This window comes from Balearica regulorum, chromosome 2, assembly GCF_011004875.1.
Source record: "Balearica regulorum gibbericeps isolate bBalReg1 chromosome 2, bBalReg1.pri, whole genome shotgun sequence".
Taxonomy (NCBI): domain Eukaryota; kingdom Metazoa; phylum Chordata; class Aves; order Gruiformes; family Gruidae; genus Balearica; species Balearica regulorum.
This window is the reverse complement of record NC_046185.1, coordinates 131,256,445-131,267,548: the sequence shown is the minus strand read 5'-3', so window position 1 is coordinate 131,267,548 and position 11,104 is coordinate 131,256,445. Positions and strand designations below refer to the sequence as shown.

The following is an 11,104-nucleotide window of genomic DNA, read 5'->3' as shown; positions in this document are numbered from 1 at the left end:
CTGCAGGAGTCCTGGATGTTTATATTCGAATTTGGGTTCTCAACTTGCAGCGGGTTTCATTTTTTTGGTTCCTCACCAAAAATAATAGCAAATGAATAACAATAACAATAACGTTTAAAAGGACGTGCCTGCATTTTTATTTCCCTGTAAAATTCTGCATTTGTTCACTGCCGGCATCCAAACGGCAGGAGAGGATGTACAGAAAGCAAGAGATAAAATACAGCAAATAATTACAGGCATTTTTCACGCGGTCACGTTGCTGATAATAACGCTGAAGCATTCGCTTCTCTTTTCATCCTTTTAGACGTATTTTTCCCCAAAGCAGATATTGCATACGAGCCACGAAGGCGAGTAGGGGCAGCGTGGGCTTCGTACTATTTGCGTGGCAAATTTACTTAGGATTTCGGTGGTTTACACCCTCGGAGGCAAAAGACCCGAAACAGGGCAGAAAAAGACATTCATGTCAAATTGGGATAGGAAATCGGAAAATTCCCAAAATGAAGCACCTCTGGAGCCATCGTGCCTGAAGAAAAATATTCCCTGCCTTCCACCCCGGCATAATCCAATTAGCAGAGCTCCCATTCCCCTAGCTCTTACCCCCGGCTGCAACAGGAAGGACCCCGTCGGTTTTTAAGCGAGGGGCATCTGCAAGCGCTGCTTCATTAGCCACGCACCGCGGAGGCGCGGATTATACGCGCAGAATCCGCAGGCGTTTGCGATCTCTCGTGAACGGGAAGTTCAGGATCGCCTTTTCCCAGGGTTTCCTGCCACTGCAAACCTCTCGCACGGAATCGCCGGTGCTGCGAATGCATGGAGGTGTTTTGGCACAGCGGAGAGAAAAAATGATTCAGAATTTGGGGGGAAGCAGTCCAAAATCAGGATGATGCGATTCAAATAGGAAATAAAGGGCAGAGGCAAGCCTACGTACAAATGTCATACAGGCACGCACAGGCATACACACTGTAAACTAGCTCCCCGTAGTGCACAGACCCAGCAGATAGCCCGTCAGATGCAGTGTGTGCAGAGGCAGACACAAGCGCCTAAATTTGACTGCAACGTGGAGCTCTGCTCCTGCCCCAGCCGAGGACGTCTCCTTCTCTAAGGAACCGGCTAGGCTGGGTCTACCTAAAATCCGCTATCCAAACTCCTCTGAGTTCCTGCAGCCCAGCCTGGAGTTTCGAAAAAGTTTGTAATTTTTAAATTATTATTGTTATTATTTTTAGGCAAAATCACTGTTAAAATAAATAGAAATAAAGCCCCAACGAGAGCGTTTTCTGCCCTTTCCCCTGCCTGCCTTTCCGCAGCTGAGGGTGCACCGCTCGGCTGCCGTGCCGGCGCTGGCTCCCGGGCGGAGGGCCCGGCGGGAGGCCGCCCCTGCCCGCGGTCGCGCTGCGGACACAAAAGGCGGCGGTGGCGGCGGCGGCCGCGGCGGGCCCGGAGAGGTCGCTGTTGCCCGTTCCGCCGCCGCGGAGAGCGGCCGCGGTCGCGCCGCAATCGTGATCGTAACCGAGGCCTTGCGGGCCGCGGGGCAGCCGGCGCCCCGGCGCAACCCCGGGGGAGCGGGCCCGACGGGCGGCGGAGCGGGGCCGGCGGAGCCCCGCGACAGGCACCGGCGGGCACCGGCCACCCCTCACGGGGGGCGAGAGTCGCCGGCGGGACCGGGAATCCCCGCCGCGGGTAGGGTCCGCCCGGCCGCAGGCCCTGCGCTCCGGGGCCTTGTTTGTGATGGTGCGCGGAGAGGAGCCGGCAGACTTGATCTCTCCCCACCCCCTCCCCCAGGCAGCCTTCTGGGTCTCTGTTTTTTAATAAATCCAGACAGAAAAATAAAAACAACCCCCCTTCCTCCCCCCCCCCGCCCCCCGCCCCGCGCCCCGAGCTCGACCCACGCCGAGCAGAATGCAAAAACGCACCTGACCTTGAATGCAGCCTACGAGATATATTAAAATCCCCCCAAACAGGCAGGGACTCGCTTAGGAGCTAGCTAACCTTGAAGAACTTGTCAAGCTTCCCCCCTCGGCTGCCGTGTTTATCTGAGGAATCAAAGGAGGCTCCGTTGCAGATGGGGAACAATGGCATTGGGACTTGACGCCTACAGATAACTTCAGCGCTAAGATTTCTTCGGGCAGAAAGGACCCTCGCACCAAGCGTACCTGGTGATGATATCAACTGAAGTAATTAAGGCAGTTTCGTGCTGTAGAGAGAAAGGTGGAGCCCCAACAACATGAAACTACCTAAACCACAGAGCAGTTCTCAGGCGCTAATTATTACTTTCCCCATTGCCGTGGTCTTTAACGCAAGGATCCCGCTACGAAAATAAAACCAGAAACGTGACTAAAACATCCCTCTCGCCCGCCCGCCCGCCCCGCCGGCGCCCCTCCGAGCCCCCGGCCAGCCTCGGGTGGGTTATGAAAACAAGAGAGAAATATAAGAACATCCCCCCCCCCCCCCCCCCCCCCCCGGGCAGTTTTCGCCTCTCCATGCAGATGCAATCGGGAAGAAAAAGGCCGTGCACGACAATGTTACATCATGAAAAGCTAACGGCTCCCAGTAAGCCCGGGTTCAAAATCTGTCCCCCCTCCTCCCGGCATACACATACCCTGCAAGGAAGCATTAGCTGTCGCTCTTCTCCCAGCCCTCGTTTTGCCTTCCCTTTGTGCAAGACTCTATTAGCTAAACATGCAGCAAGGAAGGGAGGATGCAAAAAGGCAGCCTGGGTGAAATAAGCTCTTCCACATGCAGCCAGGTAGGGAATAGCCTTGTCTAGGGGGGCCCGCTGGCAGGGAGGCGAGGCTGGTGTCCCCCCCCTCCCCATGCGCTCACCTTTACGATTTCTTCTCAGCCCTGAGATAAAGCTAGAATTTTGTCACCGTCCTCTGGAGTTAAAGATCTCCGCACACTTGTAGGTGTTTGATTAAAAAAAAAAAAAAAAAAAAAAATCGTTTCCCTACCCTCAAGAAATAGTAATTTGCTTCCTCAGTCTATGCAGCTCCTCAGTCAACTGAAACCACTCGTTCAAGACAGCAACAATCCAGATATACTAGCAAGTCATAAAACTGAACAAAAGCCGACAAACCTTAGAGCACCATCGCTATATGGCCCAGACAAATTACGACCGTCTAGGTAATATTTAAATAGATTCCTAAAGTAATTGCAGGGGGTTTAGGCAACTATTCCTGTTGTAAAAGTTCTCGAAGACATAAAGTAGAACCTGAGGATAAACAGTCACAAAAAGAGGTAAAATTAAAAGGATTCATTCCACGGTTTTTTATTCTTCTATGAGAACATAAACATCGTCTTTTTCACGCACAGCAGCATTACAATATTAATTTATTCCGATTTAAGGTAAGAACTAGATATAGCTAGAACTAACATTTATAATAACGATAGAATGCATTTGCTTAAAACAGTATCGGCATTTTAATAATAATAGACATTTATACATATCTGTATTTATAGTTTTTCCCCTTCTTTCTTTTTTTTTCTCTTTTTTAATTTTTTCACCTATATGTTTGACCCTTTAATGCATGTAACTTCACAGTATAAAGGAAGACGAACATATTCTCCCTCGCAATCTCAGACTCTGGCTCAGAAAGTCCTTCTGATGTTCAGGATATATACTTTTCAGTGAAATTAGTGAGGAAAAAGTGACTACTTTCTTCTCAAGGGGGAATTTGTGTGTGCTTGTCATGCGTTACCAACGGTAACGTTATTTATAGACCAAAAAATCACTAATTCCACATATTTAAGCAAAACTACCTTAAGTAAATATCTACAACCAGAAAGAGCGAGAGAAATTCAGAGGTAAGTGTCATAATTTAGTCCATGAGCAACACGAACTCTTTTATACCTTTAAAGAGAAGAGATTTCATTTTCCTGGCCAATTTTAAAGCTGTAATATTGACTTCGAAGGTAAAACAACAACAAAAATCGCTCTTAACACCCGTTCCCATGAAGCCCTTTTAAAGGATGCCTGCATTTCATTATTGTAAGTAAGTCCTGCTTTTCGAAGGAAAAAGGGGAGGGAGGGAGGACGAAAGCAGAGGGGGGGAAGCTCCCAATATATAGAAATATGGCAAGGCTTAAATTCTTCATTTTGCAGCTACGTACAGTCCAAGTTACACAGCTTATGATTTAAAAGAATGCGCCTTTAACCGAGCTTGTTTACTTTTTCAGAGATATGAGGGAAAATATATTTGCAGCTCGTGAAATGATATTTCTGTGTTTCAAAGCTTATAAGGGACAAATCGGCCCCGAGGAAGGTTGAAGGAAAGCGGGAAGGTTTACGCACGGCATTTTGTGCATTAACGTGACTTTAGTCCGCACCCCCACCCCACCTCAAAGTAGCTCTTAAGAGGTTAAGGACATATTGAGAACGTCTAAAAATCGTTAATCCATACAGGTGCGGATGACTACAGCCTAGGAAAATGATACTGGCTCTTTAAACCATAAAGATGTGTTTATAGGTTCATCAAGAGAAATTAAAGTTGGCTGTGAGCTCCCGAATCCTATTCTCTCTGTTCATTTTCTTCAGTTTCATTCTGCGGTTCTGAAACCAGATTTTAACTTGTCTGTCTGTGAGGTGGACTGTGCGGCTGATCTCTAGGCGACGCTCACGAGTCAGGTACATATTGAATAGAAACTCCTTTTCCAGCTCGAGAGTTTGATGCTTGGTATAGGGGCACCGTTTCTTTCTGCCACTTTTTGCCGTGAGCCAGTTTGCTGCATTTTCTCCTTTTGAATTGCCTAGTTTTGAGAAAGTAAAAAAGGGACGTTACCAGCGGGTAGGAGGCAAAGAACTGGGGGAGAAAGGGTGGAGGAATCGTTTGTGTGTGTGCGGGGGACTCGCTCCGCCAGCTGCGGGGAGTTGGAATGTGGGGTGTCCTTGTGGGAACCGAGTGTTTCAAAGCGGTTTCCCAAAGGTCCTGAATCCGCCCGGGAGAATCTGCCTCTGCTCAAAAAGCTCCTGGCAGCCTTTGGCGGGGCAGGGTGTCCCGCTTGGTAGTTCATCTCCGACCCCCCAAAACAGGCTTTTACCCGCTCCCCTTCGGCCGCTTCGAACCCATTGTTACTGGGGAGCGGCTTGGTGAATGGCCTGGAGTCTCATTTCCCCCCCTAGACACCTGCTTCAAAAAAAAAAAAAAAACCAAACCACCCCAAAGCCTGCGGATCTGAACTTTCTAAGTGTGCTCTGAAGGTGGAAAGCAAGGTGAGCTGGGGAGCCGGAGCCTCCCCGCCTCCAGCCCCTGCCTTCCCGGGGAGCTTCTCCCCGGCCCTCTCTTTACCAACCATTTCGAGGGAGGGGAAAAAAAAAAAAAAAAATTAAAAATCCCCTGTTGCAGAGTGTTTATTCCTATCAGTGGAATCGGTTGGGAAAGAGGTAACACGGATCCCTCGATGGCTCGGAGTGGTTCGTGGTTTGGGGTTGGCTCTCTAGTAGTTTTCCGCTTTCTTTTGTTTTCTTTTGTTTTGTTTTGTTTTGATCTTATTATTTTCCAACGGGACGCCTGAAGGAATAACAGGGCGTCTGAAATGCGGCCGGAGAGAAGCGCCTGGAAAGTCTGCCGCCCAGGGAAGGGAAGTTATTTTTTTGCCATAGGGACCCGAAAGGGAAATAAATAAGCAAATGAATAAATAACAACCCTGTTATCTAGTGTAGACGCTGAAGGATATTCGCAGTGCATTCATCAGTCTAATTTGATAGCAGTTCATAGATGGCACATTTCAGCGCGGCTGTTATTCCGAAAAGCATTCTGGATCGTAAAATATAACTTACCGCGTTAATAGGTTTATTTATTGGCACTGCCTATTGCTTATTTTGGATGCTTTACAAACATCTCTGTTATCTGGTAGGCACCTTCACATCACAGGGGAAAGATTGATCTTGTTTTTCTATATGTTTAAGCAGCATGCAGGCTAAAGTTGCCCAGAGCGGAGGCTCTAAGGGTTTTAAACTATAGGACGGACATTAATTTTTACGGCAACCCCATGCCCGAATATTACAAAGTTCAGAAGGTCAGTCTGAGCAGCGCTTCTTGGCAGCCCCGCGGGGCAGCTGGGATCCTCCTTTCGCATCGCGATGCCACTATGATCCTCAACCGCTTTTTTTTTTCTTTTTTTTTTTTTTTTTTTTTTTTTAATCATCACCACCACCATCACCATCATCATTCGCTTACCTACGGGCTCTTTCTCGGGAGAGGCTTTGCTGCTCTCTGACGGAGCTGGAGAGAGCTCCTCTGCGGTGGAAGATGAAGCCTGAGTCTCGTCCTCCCTCTGGGAGACACACGCCAAGGGGCTGGGGGAGCGCTCCTCGTCCTCCTTCCTCCCCGCGTCCGGGACGGGAGGCAAAGATGGAGGCGTCTGGAAGCGGCCGGGGGGCTGCGGAGGGAAGGGGGCAGCTCCGGCCGGCCCCGCGCCGTAGCTCTTGGAAGTGCCATAAGCCTGGGAGAGGCGGAAGTAGCCCGGGACGGGGACCCCGCCGCCGCCGCCGCCGCCGCCGCTGGCCGGGCTGACCTCGGCGCTCAGCCGGGGGAAGGGAGCGAGGTCTGTGGCGGCCGAGCCCTTGGGGCATTTCTCTGAGTCATAGAGGCAGTAGGAGCTCTCCTCCTTAATGCTTGGAGCGAAGGAGCACGAGGTGGCCTGCTGGCTCTCCGGCTCTTCCATGCGACAGGACCGGGGGGGTTCTAGCCACACTTCCATCCCTGACACGTAGGGGTGCGAGCTTGGGACCATGCTTTGAGAAGTACCTTCATTGCGTTTGCTCAAAACGGGGAAAAGTCCGCAGCTTTGCAGCCCGTAGGACAGATCGGACGCTTGTGGCAGGTAGATACCACTGTTGGGATAGTAGCCGCCTCCGCCTCCGCCTCCGCCTCCTGCTCCCGCCGCTTCCCCTCTGCCCGAGCTGATCAAGGAGTCTACCAAAAAAGAGTTTGCAGCCGGGCTCTCGGAGCATGACATTGTTGTGGAATAATTTGGCGAAGGGAGCAGATAGCCCTTTCTGGCTGACATTTCTTGTGCAAAACATGCTGAATATGATTAGAGATACCCCCGCACCACGGCAGACGCTTGCAGCCAATGGAAGCCCGGGCCTCCCCAGCAACCCCTCCCCGTCTGGTTTCGTATGCACCGAGCTGCTCTCAGGTCGACCTCTGAATTTGGGAGATAGATGTATATTAATGTGTAATATGGATTTCCATACACACAGGCGTGCACGCTTCGCCCACATGGGCGAGTGCCTGCGCCTGGGCGGGAGCCGCGCTCCCGGGAAGGGGAAGGAGCGGGCTTTGCTAGTACTGGCTCCAAGTTTAGCTCCCCTCTTATCACACGCACCGCTATAAAATAGCCCGGCGGTCCTGATGTTTATTATACCTAGGCTGAAGCGGTGTCCAGATGAAGCTTTTACTATCACTCCTCTCTCCCCGCGGTGGGGTTTTCCGGCAGCAGTGCCTGCTCACCTCCCTGCACAGCCTACATGTCTCACGAAATTAATAAAGCCACGGCTCGCCCGGTGTTTTATGCTCAGGCTCTGCTCATTTTATTTGATTGTCTCGTTTTTTAAGAAATAAAAGACGTGTTATTGTTTATCACGGATCATTGGGAACCGTAAAGGGGCCCGGTGCCTCTCGCGTTAAACTACCGAGGAAGGGGGCTGCTTCCAGCCTAACATCACCGCCACGACGCCAGGCTGGGCTTAAATTTCCTGGAGATAAAATGCTCGCTGCTGCGCTGAAGAATCTCTTAGAGAGCAATGCCATTCTGGGAGAATTGATTGTGCGGTTGCAACTCCTAATGTTTTAGTTAACGCTGGATTCTTCCCGAGGTCTGATTACCATTTAAAATATAAAGCCAGACATATGCCACAGAAAGAATCCAGACGCGAGCAGTTCAAATGGATCCTCGCAGGATGTTGTGCACCCTGTTTATTGATGTGTTTATATTTGGGCGATCATTTTTATACCTCTCCCCCCTTGGGTCATTCACTTTTCGCCTTTTCAAAAGCACCGTCTCTTTCACAAGCAATATACTAAATAATAGAAAGAAGAGTCAGTAGATTAATCCTGAGATACTAGACAGCCCTGTCCAGTTAATATGTAATTGTGGCGGAGGCAGCAGACAGATAGCAGACAGACAGGGACGCAGGCAGAGAGACAGATAGATTTTCTAATGAATTGCTTAATAATGGCTTGCTTTCACTTCCATCATCTCTCGTTTATGCCATTTTGAAGTCGCCTCACTGCCTGGCCCGCGGAACTAAGGGCTCTTTGGGCCAAGGGGAGCCTGAGGCTGCCCAGCGCTCGCTGCCCATCCCCGAGGAGGAGGACTCGCTCCTCTCTCCCGCACGCTGCCCGGGGAAGCAGCGGCCGACCGGGCTCCGCTTCCAGCAGGGCGGGCGGGGGAGAGCGGCTGCCGGCCGGGCGTCAGCGCCGTTCCCGGCGAGAGCCGCTCCCGGGCACCCAGCTGCCGTGCCCGGGAGGGCGCTGGCGGCGGCGGCGGGGCTGCTGTCTGCCGGGCGGGGTGGCGGCGGGGCGGGCTGGCGGGCGCCCCGCATCCCCTGGAGCCCCGCATCCCCCGGCACCTACCCTTGGCGTTCAAACCGCTCCGGGGAGCAGCGCGGGGCAGGGGCTGGGACCGCTCTTCCCCCGTCACCCCATGGATCTGTCAAGGCCCACGTGGTCTCGTCCCGCAGCGTTTGCCTGCCACGAGGAAATGCTTTTCCCACAGCGTGACATTCCCCCGGAGGAGCCCTTCCTTGCAGCGGGAGGCAAGTGTCCCTTCCCGCGGACAAGCCGAGCCGGCCGGGCCCTTCTCAGCCTCCCTTCGCGGCCGCTGGAAGCGCCGGGCAGGCAGAGGCTGCTACAACTTTGCAATACCCATAAAAGCTTTACGGAAAGGCGTCTGGTTTTTCCAGTGTGACGGGGCGAGCATCACAGCGCGGCTTCTTCTGACCGGCCCGTGGGATGCGGTGACGGGGGTAGATCACACAGCCTACAGAAACCCTTCGGGTTTTGTTTGGGGATTTTGTTGATTTTGTTGTTTTGATGTTGTTGTGGTCGTCCGTCCCCGTCCCCCGTCCCCCCCGCCCCTTCCCTCCTGTAATATTGTTTGTGTTTCCCCAACCCGACTAACCCCGCGATGTGTTAATGTGCGATGGACAAACCCTTATCAGATTCCTATGAGGGCCATATCAATGCTAACAAAATTAATACCATATAAGGCACCGGTTTATTGGCTGGTATACAGGAAGGCTATTATCAATAGGCTTAGCGTTATAAATACAGATCTAAATAAAATGAAACGTGAGCCCCAACGCCGCCTTCCAAATACATTTCTCTACACAAGTCAGGTATAAAAATTACTCCGGGGAAGTCCGCTCTTGCGGTATGTTTATTTTGCATTTGCCAAATTAAATAGAAATGGATTGCAAACCTAAAAGCCATACGGAACCGAGGAGCAACACTTGAAATCCTTCCAAAGCTGTTTTTAAAATAAGCAGCTCCCTTTTAAAAATTGGATTAAAGGAGGGGAAAGGCCTATAAAAGTTCGTGGCAATCCTCGTCAGCCGGAATAAAACGACTCGAAACGCATCAGAAGAAACACGAGTTGGCTTCTTCTCCCTCTCTGGAAGCTAATGCAGGGAAATCAGACAAAAGGCACGGAGGCCAGGGACAATTTGGAAGGTTTTAAGTTTTCTTTAGCCTCCCCTCCTAGGTTTTGTGGCAGAGGCTGGGGTTTGCCCCCCCCCCCCTCCCCGTGTCAGGTCCTGCGGGAGCTGCCGTCGGCAAGGCCGTGTGTTGCCGTGTCGATCGCGGTGAACGGTGCCGGTTTGATGGTCAAGGCACTCCGACTCCGTCTAGATCATGAACTCAGCTCGGCGTTGCATTATCTCCGCTTTCTTTAATCGCTAACAAGGCCAAGGCAAATAGTAACCAGCATCATCAAACCCAGTGAAGTAAAACTAATAATGTTCACTTGATTCGTAACTATAAAAGATAATGGTCAATTCTGACTAAACTGAGCTAATTTGGCATGCGCTGGGTGTAGCTACTGCATTTCCAGCGCTTAACAATGTGTCCCTTGGAGCTTAACCCCTATTTAAAAGAAATTTTAAAGAATATTGTGGACGCCAGGGGACGAGAAATACTTTCTTTTCAATTCTAGTTCTGTAAGTAAAGCTATCCGAGGATCTATAAAACCGAGCAAATAAAATTCTGATAAATAACAAAACCGGAGAGAAGGTGCTTTCGCGGAGAATCTAAATTCACGGCGTACATAGACAACACTATCAAAATAAAACTTTATTGATCTAAGAAAAATATAATAGATGCATTAATAGCGTCGTTAAGCCGTTTTATTGGTTGGACTAAAATTAAAAACAAAAAGGAAATAAATAAAAACCGACAGCTCTGCCTAAGCAAACTCTGACTGGAAATCTCAAAATGTATCGCGTTAAACCGTGATTTATCTTTTTATTATTGCCCTGTATAACCCAAAAGATCAGCACTGTTAATCCAGAGACGCATTTTGCGAGCTAATTAAAATATGCTTTTATTTGTAGACACGGGCAAACTGCAATTTGTGAAAACGTGAATGGCCTTGCAGTCTGTTGCAGGAGTGCATGCGCCGCCTATCTGAGAATATAGCCGCGGATTACGTTTTATACAGCTTCAAAAATTAATGTAATCAGAGTATAGTTATTTAATATTGGAACTGTCAGTTGTCAGGAACGTGCGTGCGCGCCAGATTCCTTCTTTTCCTACTTTTTTTTTTTCCTTTTTTTTTTTTTTTTTTTTCTGGATTTGCTCCAAAGAAGGCGGATTTCAAACAGGAGGTTTAGGAACTGCGTCTGTGCCAAGCTAGGTGACAAATGACGGCCCCACTAATTTTATCTTTACTAGAAATTCTTTCACGCTGGTGTTGGGGTGGTGGTGGTGGTGGCTTGTTTTGGCGGATTATCCTGTTAAAAATTAGGCTGAGATTAAATTGTATTCCAGCCATCCAGAGGCTTGCTCTCCCAACTATGTTTTATACTACATGTGTATCGTTTTACTCATTTGGATTAGGAACATATTTTGCAAGTGATTCTGTCGAGCTCCGAATTCTAACGTGC

At 49.9% G+C, this 11,104-nt stretch overlaps 1 protein-coding gene across 1 annotated transcript; it reads right to left on the bottom strand.

The window, feature by feature from the left end:
* Positions 1–3,235: 3,235 nt before the first annotated feature.
* On the bottom strand, positions 3,236–7,547 carry HOXA10 (homeobox A10). Its single transcript, XM_010305810.2, has 2 exons — positions 6,174–7,547; positions 3,236–4,743 (listed from the first exon to the last, which is right to left on the bottom strand). The coding sequence occupies exons 1-2, from the start codon at positions 7,003–7,005 to the stop codon at positions 4,469–4,471; spliced, it is 1,107 nt and encodes a 368-aa protein (XP_010304112.2). The 5' UTR covers positions 7,006–7,547; the 3' UTR covers positions 3,236–4,468.
* Between the last annotated feature and the right edge of the window lie 3,557 nt (positions 7,548–11,104).

Bases quoted from the DNA above. Each gene is read 5' to 3' on its own strand.
- HOXA10 (XM_010305810.2), bottom strand. From the start codon at position 7,005: ATGTCAGCCAGAAAGGGCTATCTGCTCCCTTCGCCAAATTATTCCACA. The intron at 4,744-6,173 runs GTAAGCGAATGA...TCTCAAAACTAG, and splicing joins TCCCGAGAAAGAGCCCGTAG to GCAATTCAAAAGGAGAAAAT.